Source organism: Antedon mediterranea, chromosome 7 (assembly GCF_964355755.1).
Source record: "Antedon mediterranea chromosome 7, ecAntMedi1.1, whole genome shotgun sequence".
NCBI classification, from domain to species: Eukaryota; Metazoa; Echinodermata; class Crinoidea; order Comatulida; family Antedonidae; genus Antedon; species Antedon mediterranea.
Window position 1 is genome coordinate 14,122,347 of NC_092676.1, and position 20,891 is coordinate 14,143,237.

At 32.0% G+C, this 20,891-nt stretch overlaps 1 protein-coding gene across 1 annotated transcript in view; it reads right to left on the reverse strand.

The window, feature by feature from the left end:
* Positions 1–1,108: 1,108 nt before the first annotated feature.
* The window catches only part of LOC140055431 (uncharacterized), a 64,707-nt gene continuing 44,924 nt past the window's right edge, over positions 1,109–20,891 (reverse strand). The window contains exons 9-20 of the mRNA XM_072100769.1: positions 17,437–17,597; positions 13,990–14,160; positions 13,420–13,564; positions 13,058–13,224; positions 12,440–12,601; positions 12,133–12,277; positions 11,728–11,915; positions 10,852–11,010; positions 5,402–5,549; positions 2,837–3,241; positions 1,793–1,915; positions 1,109–1,467 (exon numbers count right to left, since the gene is read on the reverse strand). Coding sequence (XP_071956870.1) covers positions 1,265–1,467; positions 1,793–1,915; positions 2,837–3,241; positions 5,402–5,549; positions 10,852–11,010; positions 11,728–11,915; positions 12,133–12,277; positions 12,440–12,601; positions 13,058–13,224; positions 13,420–13,564; positions 13,990–14,160; positions 17,437–17,597 — 2,177 coding nt within the window. The 3' untranslated portion in view covers positions 1,109–1,264. The remainder of the gene's footprint in view (positions 1,468–1,792; positions 1,916–2,836; positions 3,242–5,401; positions 5,550–10,851; positions 11,011–11,727; positions 11,916–12,132; positions 12,278–12,439; positions 12,602–13,057; positions 13,225–13,419; positions 13,565–13,989; positions 14,161–17,436; positions 17,598–20,891) is intronic.

A 20,891-nucleotide genomic window follows, 5' to 3' on the forward strand; every position in this document is an offset into this window, starting at 1 on the left:
AAGGCAAGCAAACTTCTTGGTTTTGTTTCAAGATGTAGTAAAGCAATGTCTTGGATGGCAATGCTAAATCTTTACAAAGCACTAATACTACCTGTTGTGACTTACTGTTGTTGTATGTGGGCACCTACTGAAATATCTCATATGTATAGACTTGAAAGGGTTCAGAGAAAGGCCACTAGAATAATTATGTACAGAAAAGAAGGAAATTGGGACACTTCATATTTATATAGGTTAAAGACCCTAAATATTTTAAGTATTGAAGATATATTTAAAGTGTATAGACTCACATTAGGTTTTAAAATAATGCATGGCCTCTGTCCATCATCCTTTAATGAGTTTGTGAGATCAAGTGAGAGGTGTGAAGGGCGGTTAATACATTGGAAGGCAAAGACCAATACATTTTTAAATTCATCGTTTGTTATTTTCCCTAGATTATGGGAGCAACTTCCCAATGAAATTAAACAATGTGCTACAATTTCAGACTTTAAAGCCCAACTCATCAAACATTTGATCTCTAAATATTAAGTTGTAATTGTTTATTGTTTATTCAATGCAGCTTATTTTTAATTGGTGTATCTCATTATAACTTTGTTTTGTTTTATTTTGACTTAATTTGTGCTACTTAGTTTTGTTATTTTTGTATTTTATAAGTAATGATGGAGTAAGAGCAGTTTTCTGTTTGGGCTCATGCCTATTACTTGCTCCTGGCAAGATGAATTGTAAAATGTACTTTATGAACTTTTGCCGAATAAATATTATTATTATTATTATTATTATCGTAGAAGGAGATTTTATTGCGTATTATTGTGTGAGGGTATTTTTCAGCATCGACATCCATTAGACTGTGTATACCACGGCGATCGGAAAACACCCCTATTTGGGGCAAATTGTTGAACCTCAATTCGTTTTAATCGTCAATAACTAATTATCTAACTCAACTTAATTAGTAAACAGGGTCACATTAGGTGGTTAAAATCAGTACCGAACGTATGAAACTTTATTTAGCATCAAGTAAAAATGCTAGAAGTAATGTGCGATTTACCGAATTTTGCCCTTCCGTAAATATAGATTATTATTTAATCTAATCTATATAACAAGATATGTTTAAGATATGTTTCCGTTACATGTGGAAGGTACAACAACTCAATAATGTACCGTTATATTCAATGATCTAGACGGTAATTCGGCTTAATATCCGCAAAAAAAGAAAACATTTTAGTCCATCTCGTCACCACATGGATGCCGATACCTTTTGATCATAATTTTATTTTTTTTTTAAATAAATATTTTGTACCTGAATATCAGTTTCGTGAATAAGAGTTTCAGACGATTCATTACATGAATGCCTGCTTGTTGCTGAATTAACTTCTTCATAATCTGTCGTGTAGCACGTCCTATTGAATTGAATCAGTGACATGTTCATTCCATTGTGTTCGTCTTCTTTATCATACTTATGATGGCAAATGGCTGGAAGATACAAGGTAAACGTAATTACTTTAACTTCAACGTTATTAAATCTAACAATACAGTATATATTTAATTATTCTTTTGCTGACCGTTTTGTTTACCCTAGAGGGTCCCTGAATAGAGCAGTGGTTCTAATGCATTTACTATTTGTAAAATGTCCAGAATGGATTAATGTATCAAAATTTGATTATAATTTTTTTAAATAACAGACTTTGGTGGAGGAGTAGCTGATTTGCCTACATAGACATACAGGTGCGCACGATTTTCCACATTAGTTGTATTAATTTTAGGCTATATATACAAAAAATGCTAATGTTATCAGTACCTTCACATTCGCTTCCACCAACCTCATGTAGTAGATAACCACGTGGACAAGAACAGTAATAAGAACCAGGAACGTTGACACACGTATCACACGTACTTTGATTCCCATAACACTCGTTTAAATCTAAAATAAATTAGTTTGTAATTCGTTATTATAACATCTATAAACTAATTAACCATAGAAACATCTCATAATTTCAATCAATGCGGTATACTATTTTTCAAATACGCTTCATAACACTGTAATCCCTCTCTAACTGAGTTGTTTTATTCACAATTTATTTTCATTTGCGGTGCAATGCAATTTCTTATTACTGACTAGATCCATTGTTGACAATACATTTCAATTATAAATAATTAATATCTAATGTGCCATATTATTAAATTATAGATAAAATGCAATAAACCATAGTTTGATTAACGTGAGCAATAATAATTGCCTTTGTAAATCTATTTGTAGAATCGCAATAAAGTGCGAAACCAGTAACTTCTGCACGATAGCAGTCGGTGTTGATAGTATTATCAAATATTATTATACAAGATTAATGTAATTTGAATAGCCATCTTGTATTTTTATTGAAGGTTAATCACTAAATTCTTTAGGGGGACAATATAATATATCTTTATTGTCTTTATTTACCATATAGAATAAAGATATGCTTAAATTACTTAGAACAATGAAATGTTAATTGAAGAATCTGATATATATATTATTATATAAATATTTATTGTGTGTGTGTGTTACCGCTACGTCGATCTGTTTTTGATACCATGAAATATGAAATAAATTAAAAATAATTATTATTATTATCAACATAATTAACACTAAACTATCACTTTAGTTGTCTGTATTGTAGTTTCTACTGTGTTAATAATAATGCATAAGAAATCCATAACGATTAGATATTTAAATATCATGAATAATAAAATAAAAGAGAAACAGGAAAGAAACATTTATTTAGTCGTGTTTCTTGTCCCTTGTTTTATTTTTCTCCTCATAGTACACTATGAAAAAAAAATGTATGGAAAAAAAACACTATCCTACCAAATTGACACAATGTTGCAAATATTAGATTGCCTGTCATACAATCATACGTGATCCATTGTAATCCCAAAAAGCGATCTGCTAAGACACATATACTGGTAGAGTTAACAATGGGTTCCTCGAGCCAGTTTTCATATACAAGGGGCGTTCTATCGTGCCAAGCCATAGATACAGAAGAATGAGTATCGATGATCCCTTCTATTCCAATTCTATAATACCGATATTCCTCAGTTCCAATTCGTTCAAAGTTGATTTTCAAAAAATCTTGTATTTCATAGCCATCGATCTTCAGCTTGTGACTGTGCTCTGAGAATATCTCACATGCGTCAGGTTCTCGACTGCCAACTGAACCTATACATTGACCCTTATATTCAACCCTTGTTCCTCCACATATCTGACCAGTTTCTAGAAAATTAAAATAAGTTCTATTAGACTTCGACGAATTATAGGTGATTTTGTTGATAGAAGATAACTTGCCGACATTTAAAAAAAAAGCAAAAATACTGTATTCGTCTTTCACTGTCTATTTTGATTTAATTCTAAAAGCAAGCTCACTGTCTAAAAAAACCAGAATCTTGTTAATAATATTATTGTTTAATATACATCTGTATCTTTTGTCTTGTTTTGTTTATGTAAATATATTAAAATAATAGACGTTTATTGATTAATACTATTATGTCAATTATTTTCCGTCCTTGAGTTTGGTATAGGACATACTACTACATTACATAGTTTTCTGGTAAATTGTCATGTTTTGTAGAAGCTTCCGAATAATGTTTTGTCATTTCAAACTGGCGAACAGTTACTTAAATCTGGTTGAATATTCTTGCCGTATCCTATTGTTCAGTTGAATGTCTTGATTTGTGGTTTTAAGAATGTTTGTGGTTTGTTTTTAAGATGAACAACGCTGTATGTTTGCTAGTGGTGTAGGCCTAATTAGAAATAAGTAAATATGATAGCAACTTCATTCTCCTTGTTTTAACCTAACTGTATGCCTACACCGCTTGAAAATAAATTACATAAAACGAACAATTAAAATTCCCCCAAAAATAACAAAACATAATGCAACACAATATTTCATATCGTAAAAACCTACCAGGAGCTAACAAAATTAGAAGCCTCTCTTAGTTAGTATATCGGCCTAAACGTGGTCTAGTGGTATCACTGTATTTGGTGAAAAATGGTAAAAAGGTGCTCAATCTTATGTTTGGCAGGAGCGGTGTGCATGAGGTAGAAACATGAGCAAGAATACAGTTTTGTACTTACCGCCCCGGTATTTATTTGAAATGGCGCACGGCAGCATTGCCGCTATACTATAACTGCAGCTGCGCTCTGATCACATGTGCTGCTGTCTCGATATCGCTAATGACCAGAGTGATCTAATTGTGACGCAGGAAAATGGCCAAGAATTTCCGAAAGCGGCGTTCGGCAGTTGCAAAGAAATGGACCTAAACAACACATTTTCGAACAAATTTTCCGTTCTAATACAGACTAATGGATAGAGGGGAATTAAAAGTATGGCGCTAGTATTAGACAAGCGGTTTGGGAGGAGATAGAGGAACAAATTTTAGCTTAGTGCTATTATATTATATATTATCTTTCTCATAAGATTTAACCTTACTTATACTTTACTTATTTACGCCAAGGAGGTATATGTAATCGATCGCGTGTGTTTGTTTGTTTGTCTGTTTGTTTGTTAGCAGGATTACTCAAAAAGTATTTACAAGATATCTTTACCAAAATAAATATACAGATATGTGGTCAAGGACCATTCCATTAAATTTTGGGTACCATTTGGGACCATGGTCCAAATTCTGGACCACTTTTTAGTATACTTTTCAGACCTGCTAGAATTTTTCAAAAGCCGGGGAGCAGTCTTAAAGTAACAAGTAAACCGAAGTTGCATTTTCTCGAGAACTGCTAGTCCAAAAAACTTCATGTTTGTACAAGAGGCAAGAGTTGTGATTTGTAATTTTAAAATATAATTTGATTTAATGTGCACCTTTTTTATGCGAGTAGTTTAAAACGGAGAAATATTATGTTAGAAAAATTTTACAGTAGGCGAAGGTATGCACTCTCAGAGTGGCTTTCTAGTTTATAATCTATTTATATTGTACGTGAAGCCGAACCTGTTAAAATTACAGTTCTTCTTTACTTGAAATAATAGGTTAGCCTTGCCGATATAGAACTCTCTCATCCTCTGTCTATAAATAGATTATTGTGTGTGGGACGCTTCTGATGGTCGGTTTATTAGGAGAACACTCCGTCCGATTACCCAAAAATCTTGTCTTTAATAAATTATAATATAAAGATTTTACCTGGCTTAAAAGGAACTAACCCGAGAAACGGACGTTATTTATTTTTTTCAAAAACCTCTCGAAGGAGAAGCATAAAATACACATATTTAAAATACAAGAATAAAATGTTAAAATGGTTAAAAAGGCAATAAAATTGAAACAATTCGACTTTGATTATACAGATTACCATCAAAATTATATGTGCAATTATGAGATCCTTAAATTACTTTTGTTGAATAATAGTGAGAATAATAGATCTTTCGTTTACCGTGTAAATTGCAGCCTACAATTTCAAGTCGTACACATGGTCCATAACCTTCCCACACCTCTGGACTAACTCGAATAGTATTTGTTATAAAAGGACGCTCTAGATTATTTTGAAACGGTGTGTTGTTATCAGCGTAAGATTTAAATGTCTGAAATAAAACCGAAAAGATTTAATTAGATTTTGTTTAAATAATTTTCATTTTCCATGTTTTTTGGAGATAATACATTATTAATAGTAATAAACCTGAAAAAGTTATAATATCCACCTAGGTACTACTATGTTTAGAAAACAATGTGAGATAAAAATGGAAATATGCTTATCCAATCAAGCTAATTTCAAGCTATTATTAGTATGTACTTATTGTTTAGTGTGTGTGTATGTATGGAATAAACGAAGAAAATAATTTAAACATGGTTTCCAGATTCAGAAACCTAACATTATATAGACGCTCTAAATTAAAGTTTGTGTTACCTTTGTGATAATATTTGGGTTTTTTTCTAAAGGGTTTTACGACTACAGACAATTACTTGTCTCTGTAAAATCCTGTAATGTAAATACATATATTGCTGAATAAATGTGAATTGAATGAATAATAGGAACATTTGATAACAGTTCACATTTATATTTGCTTTTCAGCTTTAGAAGGCCCGGATCCAGTAAGACAGAATAGGATAATCCGCTTTAAAAATATTTTCTAAATATATAAAAAAGTAAATTATTAATACCAGACGGTGAGCTCTCTTCGCTCGCTCCCCCTCTAGGAAGTGTAGACGATGGTTCTCGGAATGATAATGACTCGGGTAAAAAGATTTTAGAAGGACGTTCTCCTTGTACGTTTTCTGTCGGTTACCATTATTGAAAATGCTTGACATTCGTAAAACTAAACCTACTCTGTTTCACAGTGTCTTAGATGATTAATAACATTTTAAAACATAGTGTTTATTGTTTGGTAAGGTAGGGCCCTTATAGGGCGAAGGTGTGAAGGCGGGGTTCATTTGAGGGAGGTGTTTATTCGAGGGATATGTTACATTTCTTAGTTTTAATAATATGGTCACATTTATAATCAAATGAAGTGGTAAAAAAGAATAAAAAATGCTTGGTAAATTGTAAATAACAGTGCGATGAATTCTACTACAAATAGTATAATTGTGTTTTTATAAATATAAAACAATATTGTGTGTATTATAAATGTGGATGGGCGTTTATTAGATAGTTGGGTTGAGGTGGGGGATTATTATTCAAAGTGATGTTTTATTGGAGAGGCATTTATTCAAATAAATACCATCGTAATAATTTAACATCTTTTGAAACTAACTTCCGCGACAGAGTGGGCCGTTTCGGCACAAGAAAGAAGTCATTTTAGACGACTTGCAACATGGACTGACACCCCGGTCCTAACGGGACACAGACAGCCTACCGTTATTCCTGCCAGCTTACTCAATAAAACTCGGCTATCGGGATTTCACTTGACAAAATGTCTTATCATCAAATCTCCCTATGTAATTTTATAATACTATTTCCCACAATATATTCCGATGCTTTATGGGTTATATTTAATTTGATCTTTATTAATTTTCAGTATAATTTTTATTTTTTAACTACTGTACCTTCACGTGCGCGGTCCGTTCTTAAAATAAAAATACAAATAAAATGGCTATAGCCACTATAACGGCCAACTTAGTTCAATCCAGGTTGTTGCAAGATGAACTCGGAAATTGCTTTGACCGTGTAGAATTGAAATTGAGTTGAAAATCTACCGTTGAAATTATAATTTTTTGTTAAAAAACTCTTTATAATATCTTCTTAAAGGCCAGGTGCGGGCAAAAAGTTTCTATTGATCATACATTCCAATAATACAATATTGTGTGTATTATAAATGTGGATGGGTGTTTATTAGATAGTTGGGTTGAGGTGGGGGGATTATTATTAAAAGTGATGTTTTATTGGAGAGGCATTTATTCAAATAAATACCATCCTAATAATTTAACATCTTTTGAAACTAACTTCAGCAACAGAGTGGGCCGTTTCGGCCCAAGAAAGAAGACATTTTAGACGACTTGCAACTTCGGCAGACACCCCGAACGGGACACAGACAGCCTACCGTTATTCCTACCAGCTTACTCAATAAAACTCGGCTATCGGGATTTCACTTGACAAAATTTCTTATCATCAAATCTCCCTATGTAATTTTATAATACTATTCCCCACAATATATTCCGATGCTTTATGGGTTATATTTAATTTGATCTTTATTAATTTGCAGTATAATTTTTATCTTTTAACTACTGTACCTTCACGTGCGCGGTCCGTTCCTAAAATAAAAAAATAAATAAAATGGCTATAGCCACTATAACGGCCAACTTAGTTTAATCCAGGTTGTTGCAAGATGAACTCGGAAATTACTTTGACCGCGTAGAATTGAAATTGAGTTGAAAATCTACCGTTGAAATTATAATTTTTTGTTAAAAAACTCTTTATAATATCTTCTTAAAGGCCAGGTGCAGGCAAAAAGTTTCTATTGATCATACATTCCAATAATTATCGATCTAGTTTCCCCTATGTTTCATAATTTTTTTGGATTTTATTCTTAATAATAATTTATAATAATAATCGTATTAATGATCACTTTTTTTTATCAGTGGGGGGATAGTTCAAATTACACAGTAAAATCTCTATTTTTTTGTACACACATTTTGTAAATAGAGAGGCATTTTAAAAAGCTATGAAAAATAAACGGTGTGTTAAAAAATGTTATCAGATGACTAAATATAGGTAATATAACTTGAATTTTACATTTCTGGTATTTTTATTCAACTTCAGTTTTTTATTTTCGTGCTATAGCAAAAATTATCCACCGTATATCCACTATCTTTTTTCACCTTCTAGGGAGTCACCAGACATGTTATTACATTAGGTTAAACTACCTAACTGGTTTTTATGGCAGAGTTATGCCAAATTTTGTATTTGACCATATTAAGGGAAATTCATGTTTTTTCGTCTTGATATGATTTCTGTTATATTTGATTTATGTACAATTAACCAGATATTATATTTAAAATTCATGCCTGTACCTGAGCTTGAAAAGAGAAATATGGAACAATATCGTAAAAGTGAAAACTAATGGTATAAAATTTACATTTCACGGTACATCTGAGATAGATCAGGTAGGTATCCAAGGCAGAGATTTGTACCCGAAGTTTTTCCATTGTGCTCGCCTATGTCAGAATAAACCATACTTTATATAGATTAGTGTATACAATAGAGTACTTTAATCCAGAATCAATGTATATCATCTAGAAATACATACAATACAACGGGAAATTGCACTTAAACAATGTATCAAAACAATTAATTGAATATAGCATTTTGTTTGCAGCATATAAAAGCGTTATTTTGCTGAGTCAGTATCTATATAAAAATTATGGTTAATTCTGACATAGGCGAGCACAATGGAAAAACTTCGGTATAAATATCTCCGTGAAACGTAGATTTGATAACATTAGTTTTCAGTACTACGCTATTGTTCCATTTTTTTTATTTACAACGACAAAATTTAGCGTTACCTATCGAACTTTTTGAATATCACAGGGTTATTTTCACACATTCGTGCTGTTGTTCAACTAGCTTCCGGGTTCGTCACTTCCTGCAAAATGGCCGTTGGTGGCGAAATACAAATATTTTAGTGGTTCAACTGATCGTGAACTACTGCAATTAATTTGTTTTAGATATTTAACTAAAAGACATTTACTTTACGTGAACTACAATTTGTTTTAGTAATTTAACTATTATTAAAGCCTTTACTTTTACGTGAACTACAATGTGATTTTAGTGGTTTAACTGAATTGTGAACTACAATTTATTTGTTTTAGATATTCAACTAAACAATTATAAAGGTCTTTACTTTACGTGAAATCAGGGGTCCCAAGTCTACCGCTACTTGCGGTAGTCTACCGCTTTTAGTACCCATCTACCGCGCTACCGCAATCTCGACGTTTTCTACCGCATTTTGATTTTTTTTACCGCATTTTCAAATTTCCCTATATTTTTGGCCAAATTGATTTACGGTTACACCCAGGCTCAGCCCAGGTCAACAATAGTCAATAACCAGACAAAAGTGAGGCAGGATGTTGAAACAATGTCTATTCATGCAGTCTCCATGGTCTATTATTGTATTTTTATTTGTATGCACTGCCTTTGTTAAACCGTAACAATAATATAAACATGCACGGTAGGCCTCTAGCCTAGGCCTACTCCTCGATCGATCGATGTCGCTGGTGGGGAATTTCCCAGCGATAAGAAATCGGCGAAATAGCTCGGCCTACATTTTAATGTTATATCTTTAATGCCAGTGTAATTACGTATGGATAAAACAATATAAAACTCAATGTTTTTCATCTGAAATAATATGTTAACAAAATGTAGCAAAAGACGGATTCGAAATAGTTATTTCGATTTTGTTGGGGTTTTAAAATGGTAGCTAGCTAGAGCCTAGAAGTAGAAGCCCTAGGCTAGGCCTAGGCCTGTGCCTAAAAAAAATGAGTAAATTCTATTGGGCAATACTATCATGTGTAAATATTGTACATTATGTAATTAAGTTAAATTATTTTATAATATACTGAATTTTAGTTAAAATACAGTATATATTTTTTAATTATTTTTTTGTACTGAGGATGGGTCCATAAAAAAAATAAGAATGTAAAAATACTGATGGATAAACCTATGTAAAAATTTATGTGTAAATATTGTGTATACTGTATAATGTAACATATTTAGTTAATTAAGAGACGTAAACGACACGCGTGTTGATTTTCGATTCCCCGCGCGTTGACTTTCGACGCCCCCACGAATTGAATGTGGTTCACGACAAAATCTCCTGCGAATGGACTTTCCCAAGTTGGGACCTCTGGTGAAATACAATTTGTTTTAGTAATTGAACTAATTATTTATTAACATTCTTACAACCACATCAGAACGTGAATGGCATTTTACAAGTCCCACATAGAATACCCACGTTACCGTATAACTTGCCCTACCACAATATACACTAATTTGCTATATTACCATGGAAGCGATATTTTTGGCGTACCTAATTTATGGACCACCATAAAACATCGGTCATGTGCATAGGTGTCACCCGGTCTTCAATTTCCAGGGGCGTTGGTCATGTTTTCAAGGGTGCGCTGACAAATATGCCAGCCTAACTACTTATATCCAATAACTTGTATTTGCTTCTTCATTTACATTGGGCTCCACCGTCGAGGCGAATTGCCCACTGCAAACCGTACGTAATACACATTTGAACGTTCACACAAATAAATAAAATAGTGTTAGCCATTCACCGGCTTCTTCATGAACATTACACTAAAATGCATTATACATAATATTATTTACTAGATGATAGGCCAACATTATTAAATAATCATTATTTAATAATGTTGGCCTAATCCTACCTTGATCGCACCATCCAATGTTAAATAATCTTTCCAAATATCTGACTCATACCTGCTAAGGTATTGTAAAGTGTATAAGTAAAGCCACGACAGATCATGGTCGTCGCCACTACCTTGTGTTATTATACCAGTAACGGTGTGTAACTCAAGCAAATCAACCTTTAAAAAACATTAACCATTTTTATAATTTACATTTCATAATTTTGTTTGTTTTTATTATGCTAAAGAAAAGATGACATACGGTAATTTGTTTTTCAACATGGTATACAACATAACTCAGTAATATAATCAATATTCTACCACCGCATCACTGTGTTATTCGTCTAACTTGTAAACCCCAGTAATGGTTATGACATCTGCATATCAAGCATAAGGTTCCGGGTCCGAGTCTCGAAAAACAGATTTCCTCATCTTATCGTTTCAAATTAATTAATATATTTTCAGTATGTCACCGGGCGGTTTAGAATGTGTTCTGTGCCTGTGGTGTTTATACATATAAAAGTATCTCTTCGGAGAATACTGAAAGATGAGGCCGTATCGATTTGATCTCTGGTTTCGCGTGCATACAACTGAGGGACTAGTTCTGTTCCGCCGTACCATGCCGATAGTGTTAAAGAGTCGCTATCCAATCGAGTTTGAACAATACAATGAAAGTCCCAGTGGTCTAATGGTTAGGACATCAGCTTAGCAAGCAGAATGTTCCGGGTTTGAATTTCAGTTATGGGCGACTTTTTCTCATTCTCACAGATTTCCTCATATTATCGTTTCAAATTAATACATTTTCAGTATATCACTTATGGTCTAACTAAATCAATATTCAGAAATTTTCTACGTAGAATTGTTGAAGAGGTATTCATCAATTAGATAGAAACAAACCTGAAGCCATTGGTTAGTTTCCTGGATTCTAGGTTCCCAGCATGATCTTAGTTGATTTTTTGCACTACCTGTCCATGTTTCAAGATGCAGTCGAGCTTGAGATGGTGGTAGATATGTATAATAAGATGACGCCGATATCTGTGCATCTGAAATCTCACCAGACTCCAGACCAAGACGTGTATTACAAACTAAATCATGCAGCAAACAAAAACTATTAAATTGTCAGTCAACAAGAATATCAATTTAGACGACTATGAATGGGGTACGGGAAGATATAAGAATAAGTCTGAGCATATTTGAAAAACCTTGTAGTAATGACTAAAAAGAGCATTTGGCCTAAAACGTGTCAACATTGAGCCGCTGACTGCACCGTTGTGTTTATAATCTGATTATTTTAAATCTTACCAGAATAAAGGCATCCAATAAGTTCTAGTTTCAGGCATACACCATTGTCCCACGTACTAGGTACAATTCTTATTTGACTGGCATGGATGTCAGGTTTCAAAATATTCAACTTTATTCTTTTTGGGTCAGTGTTTCCTTCAAAGCTCTAGATATTTATAGACAAAAGGTATCGAATTAACGAGCATAAAATGTTATTTTGTTACAACAGATACTAGAAATAGTAGATAATACAAGTAGTATTATGTTTCACCAAAGTTTAACATAAATTAAGACATCATTAATCGCGACAATTATAAAATCGCCTCACCTTTACTGAACCATTGGATTCAAGATATGGGATCCATGTATCGTCCTTTCTAGGCCTATATTTGATTTGGTAACGCGTCACCCATTTGTTAGTGTATTCACAACCTTGTGTTGATATAGCAGTAATAATGTACGTTTCTTCTATAGGCCTACCTAAGTCGATCTAAAATAGAAATTCAGAATGACAAAAGCCATAATTTTAGTATAACGTTATACGTCATAATAAATATATTATGATTGATTGTCATAACACATCCATATATACAAAATAATACTATAAGATACAAATGTATTTTTAGCTTTAGCTAAATATGTTTGACCTACTAGGTATTTGGGTGTTGCTGTTGATATTCAGCTTTTTGGTATGTATTTGAATAGACCTGAGTATACGTTGAAATAAACTAGCGAATTTTACTTTATGTAAATCATTAGGAAAGGTAAGGTAATTTAGTCATTACTAAATTGATTATTTTAGACATCACAATTCCCTGATAACTATTCTGAATTAAAATAAACTCACAGAATATAATTTATTGTGAATAGATAACTTAAATTGTTTATCTATAGCTAGTTTCCGATTTGTTATATAATATATAGTATAATAGTAAATGCAATAAACCTCAATCCATTGATTTTTATTCTTTGATGGTATCCACCCATGTCCAGGTCGTCCATACGGCTTTAGTCGAGCAGCGGGCCCAGTGTGGTCTGCATCAAGTGTGGTTGATGCAACAATCTGACTATCTTTAATTTGGCCATTTATAAGTCCAAGTGCACTGTTACAAACTTATATATATATACATATATTATATATATGTAATAATAATATAATAATAATATAATATAATAATATATATAATAATAATAATATAAAATAGTAAGTTTTGGAATGCTTTTACTTGTATTTTTTATTTTTATAATGAATTCAATACTAATTCTACCGTTCTAGATGAAACAAACAGCATTAAATCTAAAACCTACCGACATCCATACAACCAAGGACTTCTACCCGCAAAGAAATATTATTAAACCATTGAAGCGGATAGATTCGAATACAATTTGCCCAGATTGGTGGTTCAAAAAATATTTTTGCATAACAATTGGGTTCACCATTTGCTGTAAAAACCTAGAAGAAACGGAAATGTTAAGCATTTTAATGCATTTACAGGATTTCATTTTAACGTACAGGTACGGTATTATAAAACCTTGTGAACTTTTTTCTTTGTCTGAAAAATGTAAAGGTTCGTAAAAAAAAATGAGTATAATTGATATTATTTTTTAGAAGCAAGGTACTTTATTATCTAGAATAAATAAAGTAGAGTTAATCCCCATTTAGTTTTGGTATTAGTATTAGTTTTGTTTTTCTGTGATTGTGATTGATGGGCGTGTACAATTAGGCTAGTTTCCATGTGTGCTTTAAACAGGAAAAGTGCTATATCACGTTATCTGTTGTTGTTGTTGTTGTCGTTATTAGTATGTAGATTTTTTATTTTATTGTAAGAAATATGGTTGTTTACCACAAAAAATGGTACAGGTTGAAAATATGTATACCTGATCCTTTAGGTCTACGTATTCTCCACCAGTCTTTTCGTATACTTTAAGATTCCACCAATTATTTCCATTGAGACTATAACGAATAGAAAGACTCTCAGTCCAGCTGTACGTATCACCACCACCTTGTATGAGTACTCCAGTAATTTTCATTCTTTTTCTGAATGATACCTAACCGTAAATTAAAAATTATACATTATTTTCTAAGGTTACAGGTGTTGAAAGGTGTAACTTTATTGTCATAATATTATAAATTATATATTCATCATGATAAAATCAATGTACTGTATTACTGTGTGATAATAACTCATCTTTAGGGAATTTTCTAGATAATGCAAATTAATAAAGATTGAATTGTATGGTCAACGCACAAATTGGAACAGAGAATGTAAGAACTTAATAACATCGACATCGTTTCAGGTACATGCTGCATTCATTCATATTAGGTTGTCTTTATAACTACGTTCATGCTGAGTCCGGATTTCTGATTTCCAGGCGATGCGTTCTTGCCTTGTCCTTCGGATGAGGCCTAAAACCGTTGATCTCGTGTACATAGTGGACGTCAAAGAACTTGGCACACTATCCCAAATAGTATGAAATCGTCTCCCAGTATGTTAACCTGGTAGGCGCTACTCTGGGTCCGTAGAGGGCTTAATTTTCTTTTCAGTTAAGCCTGAGGACAGTATAATACTATATCAGTTTAATTATATAGCCGGCCTTGCTAGTGCACAAAAAATGGATTGATATACCTAAACACGCAGCAATCATCGATGATTTTAACATGGATGAATTATTTCGATGTGAATAATATTCCTGATTTTATTATGTACTGTACAGTAAGTTGATTTAAACAACGTCGCATTTGCTCATTAGAGTAACATTTCGACAACGTTATATTTTGGTTAGCACATTAATCGTTACAGTAGGGAAGAGTAATATTTACTCTCCCCTGGGAAAAGTAAATATAATGTAGTTGTTTAACTTTACCGAGGTAACGTTGAATTAACAATTTATACTACCCACTAAACGTTTATATTAGCGTTATACTTCCCATTGAACGTTCATAGGCTATCCTGCCTCTAATTGTATTTTCAAGATTATTGCTATTTGAGAGTTACTAATGTGTTTGCTATTGCCAATTGTATACTAGTCTACAGTGTATAACAATAATAAGCCCACTACTAACTCGTATTACTTTCGAGTACTTTATTGTTATTCAAACCTGGGGAGGTTAATTTGTTCATGATGATTTCCAAAGCAATCGAGTCACACGCTTATACAAACATTTGTTGTTGTTTAATTTCTCTTCAGCAAAGTACTCATCAAAGCAAATGCAATAACATTGCTTCAAAATCAACAGTCACTTCACATTGACTATCAACCGTATTGATTAAATTTCTTAAATTTTAATATCCGTTGACATATCAAGACGTATCGGACCGACGGAACACGGCCGCCGGTGCCATACCTGCCATACCTGTATGTATACTAGCCTAGCTAGTGCCTAGGTACTGCTGACCACTACCACCACTATTATTAAATGTCTTAATCAAAACTATAATCATTATTAATTATTATATTATTTTATAGCATAAATAGTATTAGGCAATTTATTATTCTATCTAGTAGCCTTCTAACTAAGGCTAGACCTTCGTACACGGTATTTATTAGACAAATAGGACTGCTGTTAATTATTAAGCAAAGTCTTGGTATAACTGATCGGAAGATACCATCAGTACTTGATAGAGTTGTACAACAAAGTCAACTTACTAGATGCAACTTCATTGGAGCCTGCTTCAACAGAAATTTATAATTTCCAGAAATGTTTTAACTGTATATATGAACTGTTTTATAAGTTGTTTTGTGACTGTGCAATTTGGTAATAGTCACTCTCATAATGTACATTTAAAAGTAACACATCCAAATGCCAACTTTAAAGGCAAGGTGCGGGGAAAAAATTTTTATTGATCATACATTCCAATAATTATCGATCTATAGTTTCCCCTATGTTTCATAATTTTTGGGATTTTATTTGTGTTACACGAGCTTGTTGAAAATAAGCACTTTCTTATCAGTGGAGGGATAGTTCAAATTACACAATAAAATCTCTAGGCCTATTCTTTTGTACACAAATTTTGTAAATAGAGAGGCATTTTAAAAAGCTATGAAAACTAAACGGTGTGGTAAAAAATGTTATCAGATGAGTAAATATAGGTAATATAACTTGAATATTACATATCTGGTATTTTTATTCAACTTCAGATTTTTATTTTTATGCTATAGCAAAAATTATCCACCGTATATCCACCATCTTTTTTCACCTTCTAGGGAGTCACCAGACATGTTATTACATTAGGTTACCTACCTAACTACTGGAAAAAAGTCTTCCTGGTTTTTATGGAAGAATTTTGTATTTGACCATATTAAGGGAAATTCATGTTTTTTCATCTTGATTTCTGTTACAAATATTTGATATATGTACAATTAACCATATAGTATATTTAAAATTCATGCCTGTACCTGAGCTTTAAGTCAATGGCTACCAGATGTCTCAGTGAGACGGTTATTTGAACCAGTACCACCAGTACCAGGATAATTATCCATTATAAATAATTAATATGCCTATGTAAGCTATAACAATCTAATTTGATGTTCACGTACAAAAAATACTTCAATCTTAAAAGCGTTTAAAGGTATTAAATAGTAGAGGTTTTTGTATCGCGTGTTAAATCTCTACTGCGCCAAGTTCAATCTAGCCCAAAGATACACTATCTTTGATTTAGCTAAACGCTGATTGGTCAGAGTAAAAAAAAATTGTACGATCTGAACGCCTCTATTCTTCAACACTTAACCCATTTTACATGATTTTTTCGGGGTAAGTGTGAACGTAGCTTAAAGATGTATTGTCCCTCTGACTAATTCCAAAAAAAAATTTAAAAAAAGATTTCGAAAAAAGTGGGCTATTAACTTTCACCAAAAATTAGTCAAAGTTTTCGATCAAAACATATCTCATAATGCAACGCACTTGTTTTGCTACTCTGTATACATAATCATAAAACTTCCTCGCGATCTGTATGAAAACACCTTCTCAACCGTGACGATTTGTAAACAATCTTAATTAGCATCATGCATAATGCATACGCGTGGTTTGAAATCTTTGTTTACTTTCGCTCGTAACAATTTTCCGGACGTAATGTAATCAAATTAATTTACCTGTTAATTACGTAAACTTGTTGTTTTTGGCTCGAATGTTCTACTTAAAGTGAATAACTTTAATATTACTTTGATATGGCCAATTTAAATTTAGAATATTTTGACCTTCATTTTTTGTGTTTCAAGGAACAATACATCTCTAATATAACCAGGATACACCACACATAAAATAAAACATTTAGAATAGTGTTTTTTCAAAAGACTAGATTAAGATTAATCATTAATTAATCTTACTTGAAGCCAATGGCCTGGTTCAGTATCATTTGCCATCCATCCTGTTGGGTCATTAAGCCTCGCATTCTCTGGTTGATGGTCTTCGTCGTAGCTACTGGAAGCACTTAGTTGACTATCCAATACAATTCCCGTTTCTACTCCTACTGGTAGTGGACATTCATCTTAATAAATGAATAAAATAATAACTAGATACGTGAATAGAGACAAAGCTTCTAAAGAATTCATTCATCTAGCCTAATTGCTTATTTGACATTCATATTTTTTTCTCCAGGCTCTGTTAATTGCATTGCACTGTTTATTGGTTCATAACTTGATTATCTTATTGATTTCCCCAACCTAAGATTCTTGGTAACATGTAACAAATGAGGTTCGTCATAATGACTTGCATCAATTTTTTTCGGAGTTTGTTAAATGATAATAAGTAATATAATGTTTTCATCAAAAAAAGATTAAAAACGTAGTTTACTTACTGTAACACGGCTTGCTTATACAAAATTAACGTTGTTATATTATTGTGCTATATGTGTAACTATCATTTAACTACCGGGTATTATTTGTTATCTTTCATTACTACTATTAATTTGTTTTAATTTGTGACTCAAATAATCAAAATTAATGAGATTGTTCCTAGGGCACTGGGAACTGAACGCGTGCCGTATTGTACTTATCCATTAGGGACTTTAATAGATACAAATTATCAATAATCTGTTTCAGATTTTAAAAGATCAATGTAACAAATGCTTGAAAAATGGGGTCAACAGGGGCTTACATTAACCGTATGTGGGAATCATTTGTGAACACGCAAAATCAAAATCAAAATCAAATATCAGATAAAGGCTTAAAGATAACCAATAAAGATAAATCACATGATAATGCAACCCCAAACTCGGAAGTGGATATTGATAAAGTGTTTAGCACACAGGATACTGCAGATGACAGCATTGGAAGTGAATCTGACGAAAAGTACATGTAAAAGAAAAATATATAGTAATTTTAGATTGTAAGGCTGATAGAACATTAGCGAATCAAGTGAAAAAATGAATAGGAAGAAACTAACAGATGTTTTTGTTTCTTCCACTCGAAATTCAAAAAGTAACAATGACAAGAAAAGGCCGGGGGCTCCAATGAATGAGCAGGGTGAAAATAGAACTGTTAAAGGTTTAAAGAAAACATCACCGGAAAATCCACCACAGAAAACAAACAAAAATCAACCTGAAGGAAAAGGGTATTACAAAATTATCAGAACCGCTGTATCACACTGTGCAATATGACTTATATTTATTATTATTATTATAATTTATTACTTATAATCTGTAAAGGTATAAAGAAAGGAAAAGTAGTTTTTTATATTTAATAATCATATGACATCAATCATACACCTTTAATCGTTAAATGTTAGAGGATTTAGGAAAAACAAAAACAAAGCTGATATCATCTTCATTCAAGAATAACATTTGACAAAATAATGATACAGCCCAGTCACTTGATGATTTATGAATTTGAATAAATTTGGATAAAGTCATAGCATAAGAACTGGAAAGTGATGACTGGGTGGACAGGGATAAAAGAAATACAACAAAGGAAACCGAGTGGTGAATGGTGAGTGGAGACCGAATAAGAGTAGAAAACAATTTTGGAATAGAACTAAAAACAGCTTAAATGGTGGTTAATATTGAAACTTAAGAGCCATTGTCTGTAAAAATCAAAGATTTGGTGGCAGATGTAAAAAAATGGATTTCTCTCAAATTTTTACCATGAATAGACATTTCAATAAAAAGCATATCTACAACATTCATTTTAATTTTTAGCCTCCGTTGTCATGACAACGGTCAATTATCCAAATTTTGATGTTTTTGCCATTTTTCACAGATTTTCTATAGTGAAAAAGTACAAACTTGTATACTTATTTTAACCAAAAATACTTACAGTATACAGTTTTTGTTTATAGCAGTGTAAACAACATGTATTGAGTTCCATTTAATGTAGAAAAAAAATAAATTACAAAATGTAGTTTGGTTGATACCATTATTTTAAAAAGGGGTGTTTTTAAAAAATATTTTTTTTATAAAAGTATACCTCATAAACGTACCTATAACTTCCAAAGTGGTGTTTTTAAATCAATGAGGTTTTTTAATTTGATAGTCAATATGTTTTTCAACAATAATCACGAAAAAAACACTGGGGTAAATTTCGTACATAGGTTTTGTGTTGCCAGGAAAATACGAAAAATATAAAAAATATAACAAAATATCAACAAACAAAACACATGAAACACAATTTAAATATGGCTAATCCAATAATAAAATGTATATGTGGCTTGTCATAATGCTACTAGAGTCATACGAATAGTTTAGATAAAATAGGAGAATGTGTTGCCAGGTTTATTTCAATTAATTGCCAGAAAAACAGTATTTTGCATTGAAATATTTAGTTGATGGAAAATAATGTTAAACTTGGAAATAATTGCGTCAATGGTTTTTATAAATTTTTAAATCTATTTTGTGTAAAGAGATACAGAAAGACCTCCCAAAAAATCTGACCTTGTAAATAGGTCATTTGAGGTCAAAAGGGGTCAGAATGCAAAACAGGACAGGTCCTCACTTTACTACAACTATTGTTTGATCAAAATTTACAAGATAGTTCATAACAATTCTCAACAATTTTCATATTTTACCTATAGTGTTACCTTAGCAAGCATTTCTATGTGTAACTAAGGAAAGTAATTTTTTTTAAACGTAAAAAAGGGCGTTTTTATAAATACAAAGAATTGATTGCATTTGTAATTTTTCTCAATTTTACTTCTACTGCATTCTATTAATGACAAACTTGACCTTGTAAATTCATTCATTTTGAGGTCAACATTTTACCATAGTAACTGTTTCTATGCGAAAATTTCAAAAAAATAAGGGGTTTTTCATAAATACAAACATTTTTTCTACATAGTTTTACATTTCTACTTTTTGCCAAATTTACTTTAAATACTGAATCCTAATAATCTCAGAAAGAAAGTCTTGACGAATCTGAATAAAGGTAAAAAAAATGACCTTTAGTGTTATCTTAAACCTGTTTACGTTACAAATGATATTTAAAAAAAAAAAATTAAATATGGAGTTTCATGAAAAAAAAAATATTTTACATATTGAGGTCAAATGACCTATATGCCTAGTGTATTGTAGCAACTGTTTCTATACGTAACTAAGTACAATATTTTTAATATGGGGTTTCATGACTACAAACAATAGATTACATAGCTTTACTACCTTTTCCCAAATTTACTTATCTACTGAATCCCAGAAAATGTCTGACCTTGTGAAAGGGTCATTTGTTGGGTCAAGTTATGTCAAAATGTATTATTTATGTTATCTTAGAACCTGTTTCTATGCATAACTAAGGATAATTGTTTTTTTAAATACAGTTGAACCTTCCGTAAGTGGCCACCCTCGGGACCTGGAAAA